The following is a 19,408-nucleotide window of genomic DNA, read 5'->3' as shown; positions in this document are numbered from 1 at the left end:
TTTTGTCCCCTCTAACATTAAACTTAGTTTTTCTGGGTAAGTAATTTTTATACCTTATATTCTTTGCTTTTTAAAATGTGATATTTTAAGCTTTTCATTCCTTTACAGTGGTGACTGCTAAATTATATGTGATTCTAATTGTGGCTCCTTGGTACTTGAAATTCTTTATTTCTAGCTGTTTACAGATTTTTTTCCCTTGACCTAGACATTCTAGATTTTAATTATAATGTTCTTGGGAGTTTTCATTTTGAAGTTCCTTTTAGGAGATGAACAGTGGATTTTTTCAATTTCTGCTTTTTGTCTACTGGTTTTAAAAGAGTATGAAAATTCTAACATTTATTCAATTACAAATGTCTGGGTTCTAGTTTTGGTCATAACAGCCAAATTGTCTGTTGATTCTTACTTTTTTTCTCTGAATCTGTTTTCTAGGTTTTTCTAGGTTTTTGTTATGAAATACCATACATTTTCTTCCATTTTGTTTTGTTTTTTCACTTTATTTTACTATTTCTTTTTGTTTCATGGAATAATTGCTTCTATCTGATTCATTCTCATTTTTAGGGAGTTTGTTACTTGGGCAAGGTTTGTTTTGTTTGTTTGCTTGTTTGTTTTTGTAACAAGCTGTTTATTCCCATTCTAATTCTTCCTTCTATAGCTCTCATTTCTTTGCCATTTCCCCCTCTAATACTTCTATTCCATTAACAAAAATATTTTTACCTTTTTTTAAAAAGATAATCCTTGCTTCATCTTTTCTAGGAATTCTAGTTCAATTTGTGCCTAAGCTGTCTTTTTCCTTGAGGCTTTGCTTGTATTTGTTTTTATTTTTTTTTTTTCTTCTGGATTTGTGCCCTGACTCTTTTTATCAACATAACAACTTTTTATGATAGGATTTTTAAAAATGTGTTAATTCTTCCAGACCACTACATGACTTGTAACTTGATATTAGGGCTGGACTCTATATATGTGTATAGGGAAGGTATGGGCTGATTCTAAGTTTTGTGTTATTCCAAGTTCTTGGAGACAGCTCAGGCTGAGAATCTGTAAGCTTTCAGGGCTCCCAAAGTGGTCTGACCCTGGGTCAAGTCTAATCACTGACTCCCTGGTCTAAGTTCTGAACTTTTCTGACTTGGTTTTGGGTCTGAACAATAATAGACTGTGTCTGTACTCCACCCCTGTCGGCCAACTGGGACACTGATGGGTCAGAGTAATGGAAGTATAGGCTTCCCTTTGGCCTGAGATACTTATCCTGGTTATTTCTCTGTAGGCTTAAAATTAGGGAGGCTGAAACTGAACACCATACTCTGTCCCTGAGGTCTGAGCCACACCTTTGTTGTTGCTTGCTTCTGAACTTGCTCCTCTCTTGGTATATCATTTAGGGCTTGAGAGGAGAGGCAGATTGGTGCAGGTACAGGTTTCCTCATCGGTTCACACAGAGTTGCAAGCTTGCACCTGTTCCCATCATGGTGGCTTTGGTGGTGTCCCAATAGTGATCTAGACCCCCCCCCCTTTACCCTAGTTCACAGTCTCCCTAGTGTGCTCCATGCAATATGGGCTCCATATTGATCCCTGATGTTCTCAGACCTGTCCCTATGCTCAGACTGTCTCCCTATGATGACCTGGACAGGAAAAATGTCTTTTTTTGGACTTTCCTATCAGTTTTCATTCTGGTTTATTTTCTAGATCTCTTTAGAGGAATTTTTTTTTTTTTTGTGAGGGAGAGTTCCTTGCTACAATGTTTCCTACTATTCTATCATCTTGACCCCTAAATCACATATATTTTTAAATATGAAAAATCTAAATAGTGTCTGTATTAAAGCAAAAAATTTTGGCAGTCATAATACTATGTAATACAATGTAATCATATTTACATTGGGAGTCATATAATATTCTCTACATATCAATTAAAAACAATTCAAAATGTCATTTTTGAAAGCCATTTACTTTTGTATAATTAAAAGTCTTACATTTTGGATTTCAAGTAATATACCTTCCTCTTTCCAAAGGAAGTTATTATAACAAAAGAGTCACTAAAATAAATTCACAGGGCAATCATGCTATAAAATGCTATGTTATAAAAAATGTACTTTGTTTTAGAGATGATCCAAAACCACATAGAATCTCATGAATAAAATCCTATAAAATTCAAACTTTTAGAGATTCAGAATTCCAGTTTTTATCATGGTATTCATTTGTAATATCCTTGAATCTTCAAATTTTGAAAACTTGATAATAGATGGTCTTTGGGGTAATATTAATTCCAGTTGACCTCTGCATCTTCAAAACCCTGTACTTCCCCTCTTTTCTTCTCAGCTTGCAGCTTTTTCCAAACTAATTTAAACCTATCGCGTAATAAATACTTCTCTTAAATAACAAATATCAATGAATAACAAATATCTTCAGAAGACTTGATGTGCTTATTAATCTTTCACATAAATAGCCATTATCATTTCTCTACAAATGCTGTTGTGATAAGTATCTTCAGGACTCCTCTTATGAATCAGCCAATTCTTCAGTTTCAGCATTTAATTTATTGCGTTTTTACTCCATTATTTAACAGCCTTTATTGGCATTAATAATATTATATTTTCCATCAGTCTTTCTAGATAATTGCTCAGGCTCATTTCTTTCACACTGATTATGGTTTCTTGAGTCAAAATCATTTTTCCTGATTCTTGAAGGTTTGACCAAAAAAAAAAGAGACATTGTAGCATTTTTCTTACATACACAGAGAAGAGCAGTATGAAGTTCAGAAGGAAAGACAGACAAATGGGACATTTTTAAAAATCAATGTGTAGAATTTATTAAATACTTTTTTTTTAAACAAGTAATCCAAATAGAGATTCATGGTTTCCTATAGAGTCCTCTTTTTGTGTTATGTTATGAATATGGAAATGCTTGGTTTTTTAATATTTATATTCAGAAATTTTTTTAAAAGTAGGTTGTAGGGAAAACTAAGTCTTATATCTAAAATATACTAGTTATTTGACCATTGGTAAGTGACTTAACAGTTTAGTGCCCTAAACAACTCTCTCAAATTGCTGGTCTTCATCAATAGAAAAAATTTACATACAGATGATGAAATCACAAATCTAAAAAAAATATGTTTATACTTAGTTTTCATGATTATGGAGATAGTGCTCTTCAATCCTCAAAGTATGCTATGTAAGTGTGAGTTGTCATTATTCACGCAAATTTTAAATACTGGTTTTAAAGACTCAAATAACATTCATCTTATTTCAAAGAACATGTTAGGTTTTCTACTGTTTACCTAGAGAAATTGTATGAAAAATGAGCATCCAGGTGGTGCAATGGATAGAGTGCTGGGCCCAGAATCAAGAAGACTGATCTGAGTTAAAATCTAGCCTCAGAAATTCACTAGCTGTGTGGTTCTGGGCAAATTACTTAACCCTCTTTGCCTCTGTTTCTTCATCTGTAAAATGAGCTGGAGGAGGAAATGGCAAACCAGTGTAGTATATCTGCTGAGAGTAAGTCCCAATACTCTTATAAGCCTATCTCTTCTCTATCTAAGAAAGTTGTTACCATAACAAAATAATCAATACTTTTTTGAAAATAGTAACATTCAGATCTTTAACTATTTAAGTTACCAAAACTTTTTGGGGAAATAAAAATTTCCATTGACTTGAGCCACTAGTTTGTTAAATAAGAAGAATAGACTTGTTGGTCTTCTAGCTCCAAATCTATGATCTATAATTCACTGTTAACCATTTCATGCTTTGGCTCCATCATTTAATAAGTTGATAATTTATTTAATGGCTCAAAAAATTAATGTGTCTCCTAAATTACCTTTCTAACAACCAGGTAATAAGTTTGAGATTTGTTTTGTTTGCTATTTCACAGGATCTTCCCAAATATTATATTCTTTCAGAATTAGTCAATAATTATTAGTCCTTAGGCACATTCCAATTAGCTTTTTTTTCCCCTTAACTGAAGCAATAATGATAAGAGTCTGATTGAAGTAAAGAGATGAGGGATTCATAGATCTGGTGAAGTTTTTAGGCTTTATGAGCCATTAAATCCTTCAGCTTGATTGTCTTTAAGCAGTCATTACAACTCTTTTTAAAAATTAATTTTACACAATTAAATGTAAAATCAATTTTTAATATTTGTCTCTTAAAATTTTGAATTATAAATTTTCTTCCTCTTTATTTCCCTTCTTGCCTACTTGATACAGTAAGCAGTTTTGATATAGATCAGACATGTGCAGGCATGTAAAACATTTCCATAGTAATCGTGATGTGAAGGAAAACAAAAGAATCACCAAAAAATCCACAAGAAAGTTTTAAGAAATAGTATGCTCCAATTTTTATTCAGACTCCTCCTTCTCTGGAGGCAGAATTTTTCATTATGAAGCCTTCAAAATTGCCTTGGCAATAGTTAAATCATTCATATTCATTGCAACTATTTTCAAAAGATGATCCTTTGGCTTTAGATTAATAGCAGATTTTTTTTCTTATGAAAACCAAAACTGAAGAATAAAAATAACCTATATTTTCAATCACAGCCAATCTGCTATTTGGGTAAATATTCAGATGTGAGATCATTACTTTACTCCTTAGTTAACTCAGCTAGAAATTAGTAAAGAGCAGGACCTCTGTGTACACCAGATGCTACATGCAAGTGGAGCCTTCCTGGATAAAAACATCATCAAAATAAAGTTAAATATTGACATTTCCTGATACGTCAAATGCCATTCCCTGACTTGTCTTCTTTTTAAAGTGAGTTTTAAGAGTCTGTGTGGTTTTCAAAACCAGAAAGCTTATTTTGCTCTTTAAAACAGGTTTGCTTATTTAATAATTCCTCTAATTCATCAAATTTGGAAACACATATTCTAAGTCCTGGTTAAGCTATCATGTCAGTGGTAGGCCAACATATGTTTTCAAGAGAATGATACAAATCTAAGTTAGATGTAATGACATCTTCAAGTAAGAACAAAGAAATTGACATGTGTAAAGGATAAGGACATTTGAAATCCTGGTATCCTTTATCATTTTGAAAAAGTCAAACCTTTCCAGATTGAGATAGAAGCTAATAATTTTTTTAAAAATTTCTCTAGGAATCTTGTACTTACTAATCATAGAATTTTAAAGATGCTTTTAATGGTAGCAAAGAATTGCAAATTGAGGGGATGCAGATTAATTGGGGAAAGACCAAATAAGTTGTGGTATATAATTGTGATGGCATATTATCATGCTATAAGAAATGACAAGCAGGATGCCTTCAAGAAAACCTGGAAACACTTAAAATGAATTGTTGCCAAGTTAAATGATTTGAAAAAGGAAAACATTGTACACAATAGCAACAATATTGTACAATGATCAACCATGAATGACTTAGTTATTCTAAGCAATGCAATGATCCAAGACAATTCCAAAGGACTGATGATGAAAAATGTTATCCACCTCAAAGAAAGAACCAATAGAATCTGAATACAGATTAAAGCGTGATTTTTAAACTTTATTTTTCTTGGGGGTATGTTTGGTCTGTGTTTTCTTTCACAGCATGACTAAAATGAAAATGTTTTGTGTAACTCCACATACATAACCTAAAGAAAATTGCTTGCTTTTTTTTTCAATGAGGGAGGGAGGGGGTGAAAGAGGAAAGGAGGGAATTTGGAACTCATTAAAATGTCAAAATTTGTTTTTATGTGTATTTGGAGGAAATATTATAATACATATGTGTGTACATATAGAAAGAGAAAAAGAGGGCAAGTAGGAGACAGTAAGGGGAGGGAGTGAGAGACAGACAGAGAGATACAAGGGAAACGAGAGGTGAAGAGAGAGAGAAAAAAGAAGGGGAAAGACAGAAAGAGAGAGAGAGAGAGAGAGAGAGAGAGCATACTGAAATAGGCCATAGACATATTTATTTTTCTGGGCTTAAAAATGATTAAAAACTTTTAAGCATCTCATTTTTCTTTTGTAGAATCCAAATCCAGGAATATTTGCAATGAAGCACCAGATGACCTACTCAGAAGTAACAATTGATTATCACCTCTGTACGCATCCAAAATATGTATTCACCAAAGAATATCATAAAGGATCAAATATTAATATTACACAAAAGAAATTTCTAAATCGAAAGGTAATGCCAATGTCACAGGTTCATTGACAAAGATATCCCCACAAATGATAAATTGAGAAGCTGATCTAGATGCCACATAGATAGACTTATAGGAAGATAAAAGGTCATCAATATAAGGTGGGTTGTAAGCAAGGGATGGCTATGCTATGAGGTTGTACTAAGTTAAGTCCCAAAGTTTTCATATATATAAAATTAGTACATAATGGGGTATTAATGGAGATGGTAGAGGTGGATATGGAATAAAATAACATCCTTGCTCCCTTCCACAAAGACCACTTTCAGCTTCATGTTACAATTTACAACTTCCTTCCTCTTTCCTTTCAATGCCTCCCTTAATATCTATTTTAATTAATTTCATATTCATAGGTTATAGGATTAACCAACTTCTGCAAATTTCCAACCTCCAGTACTTTATCATACTATGGAGATAATCCTGGTAATCCTTGAAAGCTATTTTAGAAGAGCACAAACTCTTACAGACTGTAATCACATTAGGAATGTTTAAAGCACAGTCTTAGCACAGATTGAGTCAGATCTTTAGAAGCCAAATTAGCTAAGGATAGAGATTCCCATGAAGAGGTAACTCCTCTTGTCAAGGCTAATTTCTGCATACACATATGATCCATTTCCATCTCATCTTTTCTAGCAGGCATCCCTGTGTCATCCCCATGCTTTCCCTAATCTTCACTTTCTCTCTGTCTAGTGACTGCTTCTTGATTGCCAATAAATAGTCATTTCTCAACACTTTCATATTATGATATCAAACATTCATGTGTTTTTCTTAGTAACCTCATTTTCCCTTTCCACACTGATAACCACATACATTCACAGCTATGCACAGTTTAAAAAGAGAGAGAGAGAGAGAGAGAGAGAGAGAGAGAGAGAGAGAGAGAGAGAGAGAGAGAGAGAGAGAGGCAGGATGCACAGGTTTATATCTACAAAAAGAGGAAAGTATTCATAAAGGTGTTTGGGAATCCCTTCCAGAAAGTGCTAAAGTAACCTCTAAAGTACTCAATGAGAAATTTTAAAATAGAAAAGCAGCTAAGTTTGTGGATAAATGATCAATAGTGATCATCCCAACCTCTTCACAGGTAGCCGTCTCCCCTGCCACCTGTTCAGAGCATCTCAGCAAGTAGGGACTTCAGAGTCAAGATGAGCATAGAGAAAGTTGCAAGGACCATTTGAAAATGTGGTTAAAGATCAAGAAATGAAAGAGGTCAAATGTTTATAAATTATATTGGAAGACTATAATTATGTATTATGAATATTCAAGAAGAGAGTCAGGAGCTACAAATATATTGATGACCAAATAATATTGCATATACAAAAACATAATGGATTTAATCTTGACTGGCAATAATTCTTAGTGTAAGAATCATTTCTGAGTCAGCTCTCTTAGATTATGTACTTTTTAGAGTAAATATCAAATCATCTCCAAATTAGAATAAAAATAATATGTGGAATGCAATTGAAACTGCTCTGTTCTGATGCAGTTAACAAGGCACTGATGCCCCCAAGTGGAAGTTGGTTGTGAAAGCAGGTATACTTTGGTCTTAACAGGTTACTCTTTCTAATGTTGTTAAATATGTCAATAGATTTTTTGATAAATTCTCCATCATCTTACCTTAAATTCACTCCATTTTCTTAAACATGTAAATCTGGAACCAAAGAGAAACAAGCCTTCCATGTCTTTAATGTTGATAAGAGATGGAATCTTCTGTTCTTCTGCCTATATCTAATTCCCATTCTCTGTCTAGGGTAAACTTTGAATGAGAATATGAAATTAGTTGTTAATATCTGTATATTACAGAGACTTCTCCCCATGTTCCATTTAATCAAATTAGATAAATGATTTTAGCATACTCTCTTTGACCAAGATACCTACTTCTTTTCTCAAGATGTATGTTTTTTGAGTGATTGATTTTGATCATCATCTCAGAAGAATATAACATATATATCACCCAAGTCAAGTATTTTTTAGGCATTGTACCAAACACTAGATATAAAGAACCAAAACCAATCCTTTCCCTAGTTCACAATTTAATAAGAGGGGTAACTTGCAAACAACCATATGTAGACAAGATATAAAACAGGATAAAGTGGAGATAATTTCAGAGACAAGACATGAATATTAAGGGAGCTTGAAGGAGGCTTCATCCAGAAGGTGAGACTTTAGCTGACACTTAAAGAGAAGTACATAGTTTTAATTGTGACAACATGTAATAGATGGAGGGTTATACCTAGAGGACAGGTATGATCATTAATGGAGATGGATTAGTTTTATAGGTAGGACAGGAAGTAGCAGATAGGACAAGTGGTATACTTTTTATAATCCACAAAATATTACAAGGAGAGGATATTTCCAGCGTGAATTCTTTGTGAAGAATTTATAAAAGGATATGTACAAGAATCATACTGTAGGAAAAGGAGTGGTTGGTTTGTAATCTAGTGACAAAAGTGTTTACATTTATGTGTGAACCAAAATTCCAATCCAATGTGCAACAAAAGGACACTGAGGCATTCTAAGCATTTTCAGTTGAGTCAGGAAGTCCCTAATTAATTGTGTCCAAGATGTTTTTCATGATTAAGGACCCCTCCCCTTGGGAGCTAGCTACTTTTATACACTTGGGAGAACACTAAAAATAGAATGAAGCAGTACAATTTATGATTAGTCAACATCAGAAATGGGGAAAACTTTTTAATTAGTTGAGGGTCATGTCAACAGGCTTTTGAATCATAAACCATAGGTTTTTTCAAGTAAAGGAACTCCACCTAACACTTCTGTAGAGGTTTTCACAGGAAAGGTGGTTTTTTTGATCGGCTGTAAACTGTCTTCTTCATATTTGACCTGTGTGCGCATCTCGTGTGTGTGTGTGTGTGTGTGTGTGTGTGTGTGTGTACGTGCGCAAGTTTAGAAAAGATATTTGTACCAAATAGCTATGCCAGCACCTCTTTTTTTTTCCCTGAAATCTGTCTTACATAGGAAACATTCAGATTTTTATCAGAATCACATTTAGGTTCTGGTATGTTTATAGATTCTTAGAATTGAAGAGATTTTATATGCCATTGAGGCCAATTTACTATATTTCCTCTCTTTTTTTTTTTTTTTTGCTAAAATTCTCATAAGCCTCAATAAATCTTGTCTATCAGAAAAGGCTTTTCATAAAGCAACTATGCAAATAATTTTCTTAGCTATATTTTAATTCAAATAAAGTTAAGAATTTATTTTAATTTGTAACAAATCATAAACAACTCAAATATACAATGAAAATATATGCAGTCATTATTAATAATATCTAGATGGGTTTGGTTCTCATAGTATATCAACACTTTGTCAGTGATATTACTATTACTATTTCTTTTTCACTATGAATATAGATCCATAAAATGTATTTGAAAACAACTATAAACATATATATTCCTCAAATGCTTATAGGTTTGATACAAAATACACTCTTTGAAGTTTCCATAGCCTTTTCTGATAGACAAGATTTACTGAGATATAAATGACTAAGCTCCAGATCTTGGTTACTTAAGAGATGTAAACAGTTGAGATACACTTCAGAGAAAAGTTTATTATACCATTGTCTCAAGTATCTTTCTCCCAAATGTCTTTAGTCTCCATTGTGAGCTGCTTTTTCTGTCCTAAGATCAAAGGTAAGTCTTTGATCCATTGTATAGTAGTTTTACATTTTGCTTCAGTCACTAGATTTATATTAAATAAGTATGTCTCTGATATTTCATAAGAAGAGAAAGATTGGTGAGCCAAGTCACTGCAAGATTCAAGACGTGGAATGGATTCTCACCTCCTGGTCCTCTATAAACTATGAGAGAAAACCCCATTTCATACACATTATTAATAGTAGTTTCATTTGTATCACTTTGATAAACCAGATAATTCTTTATTCACCAATAACTAAAACATCTTAACATTTTCAAGCTCAAACATTTATTCCAATGTGCTATTACAAGTCAAGTTATTAATTTGTTCTTGCTATGTCCAAATGTATCATTTTTGCCTATGACAAGTAGATTCCTCATTTTTTCATATTTTAAATGAGGATTCTTTTTGTATCATGCAGGGTTTTTTAAAATTTAATTTTCAAGAGAAGTATTCTTTAAATTGGGATATTTATCAAGTATGTTTTGAAATTGTATTTTCTATAACACTTTTTTTTTCATAAATGCAGTCATTTATCTGCTTCAGAGTGTTTATTTAAGAATATTGCATTGATTTAGTTAGAGCAAATACTTTTTGTTTGGTTGTATTACGTTTTTTTTCAAAAATTTCCATCAAACATATTTTAGGATAAATTATTGTTATAAAAACGAACTCTTTCTCTTAGGGAACATGATTGTAGAGAAGGGGCAAGTGTTCAGTAGGTTGAGAGAAGCTAAAGATGAGAGAGAAGATGTGATGTGAGGAACAAATTAACAAAGGAAAATGAAGGAATTATGATAGAGGGCACAGACTCTCAGTATAAAAACTTTTATCCTCTGATACTAAAGCAAAGGAGGGGAGAATAAGTGAAAATATGGAGAAGGATGAAGGTGAGAAGATGGAGAGGTAAAAGTTTGTAATCAATCTCAAATTTCTTAATAAGGTAGGAGGTAAGGTCTTACACAGAAATAATAGAGTGCAGTATATTGTGTATGTACCTAGATAGATACACTCAGATATTACATATATATATACTTCACAGATCCCAGGTTAATAACTCCTGCTCTATATTTTTCTCAATGTAGTGCTATTCTAGGCAACCCAATCCCATACATAAACATGTGTATGAGTATATTTGTATTTCCTTTTAATCCTATATATTTTCTTTTTATGCATTTAAACATTTGTATTAAGACAGGATGCATGATCCCAAGAAGATTAGGAACCCCTGATGAAAATAAAAAGAAGATTTGAAATAGCCCCTAGAGAGCATGATGAATTAATAGACAAGGCAAAGCTATACGAATAGAATAGGAAACTGGATGGCACATGCACTGAATGTTGGACTTGCAATCAGGAAGACCTGACTTAATATCCTCAGATGCTTAACCAGCTATGTGACACTGGTCAAAGACACTTCTAACTTGGTTTCCTTGTTTAAAAATGGGAATAATAGCAGAACCTTCCTCCCAGGGATGTTGTGAGGATAAAATGAAATAAAAATTGTAAAATGCTTTGCAAAGCACTATATAAATGCTAGTTATTAATAGGAGACAAATAATTACCTCAGAAATAAAGATATTGTTGAAGTCAGATTATATGAATTTGTAATAAGATGTGATCAATATGGTTTCATGAGTTTTCCTAGTAGATTCTGTATTATGGAGAAAAAGGCAGATGGCAAAGGGAAGCCAGAGCAGAAATAGCAGGACCAAGGACCTAGGGATTTAAGGATGGAGGACAGTTGAATTGGCAAAGATTGAAGAAAGGTTAGCTAGAACAGAAGCTCAAAGAGATGTTAAGGTCTTGGAAACCTGCTCTTACTCAAATGGATTAAGGTAAAATGTATTCTATTTGTCCATAGCAAATGGACAAAATTTCTTTTTCTAACATAAGAGAACCTTATCTACAGGTTGGGATTCATTTTTTTTTTAATTTAACTATACTACTTCATCAGTCTTTCTGTTGGCAAGTCTTTTTCTTGTTCCCTACCTAAGGAACTCTGGTTGTTTGCCTGATGGCAACCAGCAAGGCAGGTAAATAACTAGCTCCCTATATGGGAAAGGCAAGTCAAGTTTACATTTATCATTCAAGAACCTTTTGGGACCACCAAAGAACTCAAGAAATAGTTGACATCTTAATAAGGCATTAGCTACTAAGCTGGAAAAAATCTAGGACCCAGCAATCAGCCAGTTTATTTTCTGGGCAAATTATTTTAATGTCAGCATATCTTATTCTAACAATACTATTTTAACATTAATAACATCTAGTTATTAATTCATGTTCTGTTCTTTAACCTGTGGAGATGTTAACTGTTTAATTAATGAAATATGAAAAATTCTTCTCAAGATTTTTTTTGATTATAAATTTATCAAAGGTAGGAACTGTTTCATTTTTTGTTTTTATATCACAGACATCTGGCATACAGAGGCACTTAAAATATTTGTTAATTGATTATTAAATGATTCATTAATGATATCTCTTTGGCTAAAAAATGTAAATGAAAATTTATTTAGTGCTCATGAGAGCTCACTTAAAGATAAAAGACATTTCTATTGAATTAAATGGGAAAGTTCCACATGGCCTTGTCTTGTGAAATATTTCACATTTTTGTTCTGGCTATCATTACAGAACATCATTCCAGGAGTAATGAATTGGAAAAAGTTCAGCCCAGTGGTTCTTTCAGCTATGCCTGACACCTCTACCATAACATCAGTTTCTTGGTAAGTAAAAGTTAATCTATTTTCTTCATGATATAGCTGCATATTGTATTATACAATAACATATTTCACATTTGTGTTTAAATCGCACTTTTACCAAGTTAATCTTATTTGAATGTTATCTAAAGGAATCTTATTATGTGACTTTTTGTTAATAAATAGTTATAATTTATCTTCTGTGGAATCCAGGTTTTCATAAAGAGATTGTTTTAAAGTGAGGTTCACTGGTACTTTTCAGTTGCTACCTGTTTCAGAAAATGATGTGACAGGATGGAAACTGTTCATCAAGTCATTTTCCTTTTCTTTTTTGCATCCTAACTCTACAACTTCTCATTATTTTCCCAGTCAGGATCCCTACAATACGGATATGCTTCCAATTGACTTACCCCCAATTCTCAATGAATTACAAGAAGAAGACAAGATAGAAATAATTGAACAGTAGGTTTTGTTTACTTTCTAATATGTTTGTTTTTGCTAAAAATGTATGTAGTAGCATGTAAAGTATTATAAGACATACAAGAGAAGAGAATAAGTCCTACCTTCTATGAAATTACTTTCTAAATGGAACTATGAGACTAGCACAGGAGAAATGTTAGCAAACAATGTTAGGCAGGGGATAATTTGCTAATAGGCAGCTAGTTGGCTCAAGTGGATAGAGCTCTAGGCCTGGAGTCAGGAAGAACTGAGTTCAAGTGTGGCCTCAGATACTTACTAGTTGTGTGACTCTGGGCAGATCATTTAACCTCGGATGGCCTTAATCCAGTGGAGAAGGAAATGGCAAGTTTCTCCAATATCTCTGCTCAGAAAAAATCCCATAGGCAGTATGGTCCACAGGGTCACAAAGAGACAAACATGATTAAATGACTGAAAAACAACAAAAATAATTGAAATAATGTGGTTCAAATTAAATGTTCTTTGAGGTCCCATCCACAGAATAAATATTCTGTGGCTATGAATACTATAAACATCCAGAGCATATTAATGAGGATAAAGCTAGTTAGGCAAGGCTACATTGTAGAAAAGGTAGGATTTAAGGAAAGTCTTTAATAATACTTATTAAATTTATAATAAATTTATATAATAAATGATAAATAAAAAGATAAAAGGTTATAATCCACATAATATTTGAAGAACTGGGAAAGGTTGAATAAAAAGGATAGAAACAGGGAATGCCTTTGTCCAATCTTTAGAAAGCATTAAATGAACATGAATCTTGCCACTAAGTAATTTAACAACCTATGCCCCAGTGGAATAAACATCCCATATAATATGCATATTAGTGGGGGTTGTGACTTGTCAAGGATCACACAGCTAGTAAGTACCTGAGGTCAGATTTGAACACAGATTCTCCTTACTCCAATGTATGTAGTGCTCTATCCACTGAGCTAGCTAGATGCACCATATTTTCAAGAGATTTCAAATCAGTTCAAATGAAAGAAAAAATGCTAATTTACTAGTAACAGTATTTATATTGATTGTTAGATTTAAATATGAGACAGAAGGAAAATCTTGATTTTAGTCTATATTTTAGGAACAGATGATTTCTTGGTACAACTTAAAATAGGGTTAGCCTTAAGTGCTGATTTCAGGGATACTTAGAAAATCTGAGGATTCCCTCCATCCCTCACAAAATATGTCCTCTACTTGCTTGTTGATGCCTAAAATGCTATTGTTAGAGATTTATTCTTTTGGCTTAAAGCTTTAAATTCCTATTAAAATTTACATGGGGCAACTAGATGGTACATGGATGGAATGCTAGGTTTGGAATCAGGAAGACTTGTCTTCTTAACTTCAGTTCTTACCTCAGAAACATAGCTGTGTTACCTGGGCAAGCCATTTAACCTGATTTGCCTTACTTTCCTTATTTGTAAAATGAGCTGGAGAAGGGAATGGTAAACCAGTCTGATATCTATGCCAAGAAACCCCCAGAATTCAAAAACAACAACATGGCCCTAGTTTAACCCTATCAGTCATTTACACCTCAATGTGAAAAAGTTTATTAAAAGAGGGAGGTAGATTATCCCTCTGTGACTTTTCTAGTTGCAAAACTGTGACTGATTAGAAAGGGTGTGTGAGAAGCAATTTAGCATAATGAATAAAAAAGAAGTCCTGAGTTCTCATCCTGTTGTTGACTTGCTGCTGGGTAACCCTCTTTAAATCACTTAAATTTCTCAGTTATCCAGGCAACTTCTTGAGACTCTTCTCTAGTCCAGTTTAAAAACATCTGATCCTTTACATTTTGATAGGAACAAGATGGAAAAAGCATGAAAACTTTCAGCACTTGAGAAAGGGCAGGAGAAGAAAAAGGGAAGGCTGGGGATGTTAAAAACCAAAGAATCTATTTGCTAAATTTTTGAAGGCTTGATCAACAAACAAGTTCTTTATTATTCCTGTACATTTCCTTTTAAATTGAGTAAACTACATATGGGAAGAATTTGGTTTCCGATCCAAACTATTTAGGAAACATGCTTAGTCCTACACCTGTATTTTTTATTATATTTGCTTCTGGCATTAAACATAGTCTGGCTTTACAAGTCATTGAAGTACCTAGAAATTATTAACTGAAAATGTTCTATACTGTAACTATCTTTCAACTGAAGGATAATTCTATATTCATTTGAAAAATTATTCCACTGTGGGTCATTCCAGGATATAGTCTCTTTGTTAATAATGTTCATATCACAAATAGATTTCTGCATTGCAACTTAATTGTGTCACTTTTAATAATGTACCCCTTTTTCCAATAACATATTACTCAAAATAATGCTTCAACTTTCTGAGCATTCAAAAAGTACTCAAAAATATTTCTGGAGTTCTTTTTTCTTTCATAGGTTCTGCATTTTCTTTCATAGGTTCTGCATCTTATCTTGCCATGTTCAAAGGATCTTTAAATCCATATTAGAGATTAATATAATCATCCAATAAATTTAGGTCACTCTAAATCTTTATTAACAGAAGAAAGATGGGCTTTGACTTTCCAAAGGCCCTGTTATTTTATGATCTAAGGACCCAAGGTGGTATGGAATAGCCTTCTACCTCTTCATCAACCTTTTCAAGTCAAGAGCCATCTCCTAGAACTTGAGATATGCTGGGTGAACCCTCTGTCTGCCAAGAGGGAGGTTCTTTCCCTAAGTTACGTGTGCCTAGGATTATCTGTTGTTTTGGAAATGGTGTGTGTGTGTGTGTGTGTGTGTGTGTGTGTGTGTGTGTGTGTTCCAGGTTGTTCTATATCACCTATAGCTGACCAAGGGAGGATTCCATTGGGAGGAACAATGGAAATGTCTTTTGAGGCAGAAACCTCAGCAGCAAATGCATGGTGCTCACATCCACTTTGAAAAAAAGTTTAGTGGACTTCCGGCCAAGATGGCGGAGAGGAAATACACTTCTGTGTAATCTCCGTGTTTTTCTCTCACTATTCATTTCATTTCATGCCTCTGAATTAATGCTCGACTGAAAAAAAACCATACAATTACTTACCAAGAGAAACCATCCTTGAGACTCGTCAAGAAAGGTCTGTTTTTGCGCGAGGGCGGGGACGGTATTTGGAAGCAGTCTGCGGGCAGCAGCTGCAACCAGAGCACAGATAGCAGCTCAGAACCGGGTGGAGCGGAGAGGGGGTGGGGCGCGATCGCAGCCGTCTCTGCGGGGAGAGCTTTGCTACAGGAGCAAGTCAGCAGCCCAGCAGAGAAGCTAAAAACACTGGGGGTGAAGAATACAACCCCAAACAGCTGGAGTTTCTCGGGACCTGGCCACCCCTCCCCCACAGTGTCTTAGCCCGCTCGGATCTCAGAGCGCTCGGATCTCAGTGCGCAGGCGCCATAGCACAGTAGGACCCGTGCCTCATGAATACCCTGCCCCTCCCCCAAAGAAAGCAGCCTCCATTCAAGGGGTTTTTTTTCCTTCTGTTTCTTTGATAGTTTGTCTTTGATAAATAGACAGAATGAGCAAGAAACTGAAAAAGAATTTAACCCTGGACAGCTTTTATACAGATAAAGAGCAGACTCCAAACCCTGAGGAGACTAAAAACAAACAGTCCCCAGGTGAATCCCCGAAGGAGGAGACCTTATGTCCCTCAGCACAGATGAATCTCATGGAGGAAATTAAAAAGGCTCTCACAAGGGAGCTAGAAGAAAAATGGGAAAAGGAGAGGGAGGCTCTGCAAAAGGAGAGGGAGGCTTGGCAAAAGAGCCTGGAGAAGTCAGTTAAAGAGAGAGTGGATAAAGAAACCAAATCCTTGAAAAATAGGATTAGTGAACTGGAAACAGAAAACAGCTCTCTAAAAAACAAAATTGGCGAAATGGAAAAAAATTCCACAGAACAAAAGAACTCAATTGGACAATTAGAAAAAGATCTTAAAAAAGTGAGTGAAGAAAATACCTCACTGAAAATCAGGGTCGAACAATTGGAATTGAATGACTCGAGGAGACAAGAAGAATCAGTCAAGCAAATCCAAAAAAATCAAACAATGGAAAAGGATGTGAAATACCTTCTGGGGAAGACAACAGACCTGGAAAACAGATCCAGGAGAGACAACCTGAGAATCATCGGACTTCCAGAAAAGTATGATGAAAAAAAAAGCCTGAACACTATCTTCCAGGAAATTATCAAAGAGAACTGCCCAGAAGTCATAGAAACAGAAGGTAAAATAGACATTGAAAGAATTCATCGATCCCCTACTGAAAGGGATCCTAAAATCAAAACACCAAGGAATATAGTGGCCAAATGCCAGAACCCTCAGGCAAAGGAAAAAATACTGCAAGCAGCTAGAAAAACCCAATTCAAGTATCAAGGAGCCACAATAAGGATCACCCAGGATCTGGCAGCATCCACATTAAAGGATCGAAGGGCCTGGAATATGATATTCCGAAAGGCTAAGGAACTTGGTATGCAACCAAAAATAACTTACCCAGCGAGATTGAGCATCTTTTTCCAGGGAAGAAGATGGACATTCAACGAAATAAGCGAATTTCATCTATTTCTGATGAAAAAGCCAAAACTTAACAAAAAATTTGATCTACAAGCACAGAACTCAAGAGAAATCTAAAAAGGTAAAGATTAATCTTGGGAACTATATTTCGGCTGTAAAGATGTATAAAGAATACATGTATACCTTGTTCTAGAAACTAGTTGTGGAAAGGACATTGTACTAGAAAAAAGGGAAAGTGGGGGTACTACATTTCATGAAGAGGCAAAGAAAACCTAGTATATCTGAGAGAAAGAATGGAGAGGAATGAAAATAGTGAGTATTTTACTGCTTTCAGAATTGGCATTAAGAGAAGAATTTTAGACATATTCAATCTATGGTGAAACTTCTCCCACCTCATTGAAAAGTGAGAAGGGAAAAGTGAAAAAGGAAGGAATAAGCTAAGTGGAAGGGAATACGGTAACTGGGAGGGAAAGGGGTAAGTTGGGGGGGGGAACTCTAAAGGGGGGGAGGGATACTGAAAAAGGGAGGGCTGTGAGAAGCAAGGGGAGCTCACAAGCTTAATACTGGGAAGGGGGGTAAGGGAGGGGGTAAGGGAGTAAGAAGGGAGAACAGCATAAACCGGGGTTAACAAGATGGCAAGTAATACAGAATTGGTCATTTTAACCATAAATGTGAACGGGGTAAACTCCTCTATAAAGAGGAAGCGGTTAGCAGAATGGATTAAAAGCCAGAATCCTACAATATGTTGTATACAGGAAACACACCTGAAGCGGGGTGATACATGCAGGTTAAAGGTAAAAGGTTGGAGCAAAATCTACTATGCTTCAGGTGAAGCCAAAAAAGCAGGGGTAGCCATCCTGATCTCAGATCAAGCTAAAGCAAAAATTGATCTAATCAAAAGAGATAAGGAAGGGCACTATATCTTGCTAAAGGGTAGAATGAATAATGAAGAAGTATCTATATTAAATATATATGCACCAAGTAGTGTAGCATCTAAATTCCTAAAAGAGAAATTAAGAGAGCTGCAAGAAGAAATAGACAGTAAAACTATAATAGTGGGAGATCTCAACCTTGCACTCTCAGAATTAGATAAACCAAACCACAAAATAAATAAGAAAGAAGTCAAAGAGATAAATAGAATACTAGAAAAATTAGATATGATAGATCTCTGGAGAAAATGTAATGGGGACAGAAAGGAGTACACCTTCTTTTCAGCAGTTCATGGAACTTATACAAAAATTGATCATATATTAGGACATAAAAACCTCAAACTCAAATGCAGTAAGGCAGAAATAGTGAATGCATCCTTTTCAGACCATGATGCATTGAAAATTACATTCAATAAAAAGCCACAGGAAAGTAGACCAAAAAATAATTGGAAACTAAATAATCTCATACTAAAGAATGATTGGGTGAAACAGCAAATTATAGACATAATTAATAACTTCATCCAAGAAAATGATAATAATGAGACATCATACCAAAATGTATGGGATGCAGCCAAAGCGGCAATAAGGGGAAATCTCATATCTCTAGAGGCCTATTTGTATAAAATAGAGAAAGAGAAGGTCAATGAATTGGGCTTGCAACTAAAAATGCTAGAAAAGGAACAAATTAAAAACCCCCAATCAAACACTAAACTTGAAATTCAAAAAATAAAAGGAGAGATCAATAAAATTGAAAGTAAAAAAACTATTGAATTGATTAATAAAACTAAGAGTTGGTTCTATGAAAAAACCAACAAAATAGACAAACCCTTAGTAAATCTGATTAAAAAAAGGAAAGAGGAAAATCAAATTGTTAGTCTTAAAAATGAAAAGGGAGAACTCACCACTAACGAAGAGGAAATTAGAGCAATAATTAGGAGTTACTTTGCCCAACTTTACGCCAATAAATTCGACAACTTAAATGAAATAGAAGAATACCTCCAAAAATATAGCTTACCTAAACTAACAGAGGAAGAAGTAAATATCCTAAACACTCCTATCTCAGAAAAAGAAATAG

The 19,408-nt window shown here is 34.3% G+C and overlaps 1 protein-coding gene across 1 annotated transcript in view; it reads left to right on the top strand.

Annotated features, from left to right (window-relative positions):
• Nucleotides 1-19,408, top strand: part of CFAP221 (cilia and flagella associated protein 221) — a 100,848-nt gene that overhangs the window by 73,756 nt on the left and 7,684 nt on the right. Inside the window, exons 20-22 of the mRNA XM_051985742.1 lie at nt 5,938-6,096; nt 12,389-12,480; nt 12,823-12,915. Of these exons, the coding sequence (XP_051841702.1) occupies nt 5,938-6,096; nt 12,389-12,480; nt 12,823-12,915 (344 nt within the window). The remainder of the gene's footprint in view (nt 1-5,937; nt 6,097-12,388; nt 12,481-12,822; nt 12,916-19,408) is intronic.

This window comes from Antechinus flavipes, chromosome 3 (assembly GCF_016432865.1).
Source record: "Antechinus flavipes isolate AdamAnt ecotype Samford, QLD, Australia chromosome 3, AdamAnt_v2, whole genome shotgun sequence".
NCBI lineage: Eukaryota > Metazoa > Chordata > Mammalia > Dasyuromorphia > Dasyuridae > Antechinus > Antechinus flavipes.
This window is presented reverse-complemented; position numbering and strand designations above follow the sequence as displayed.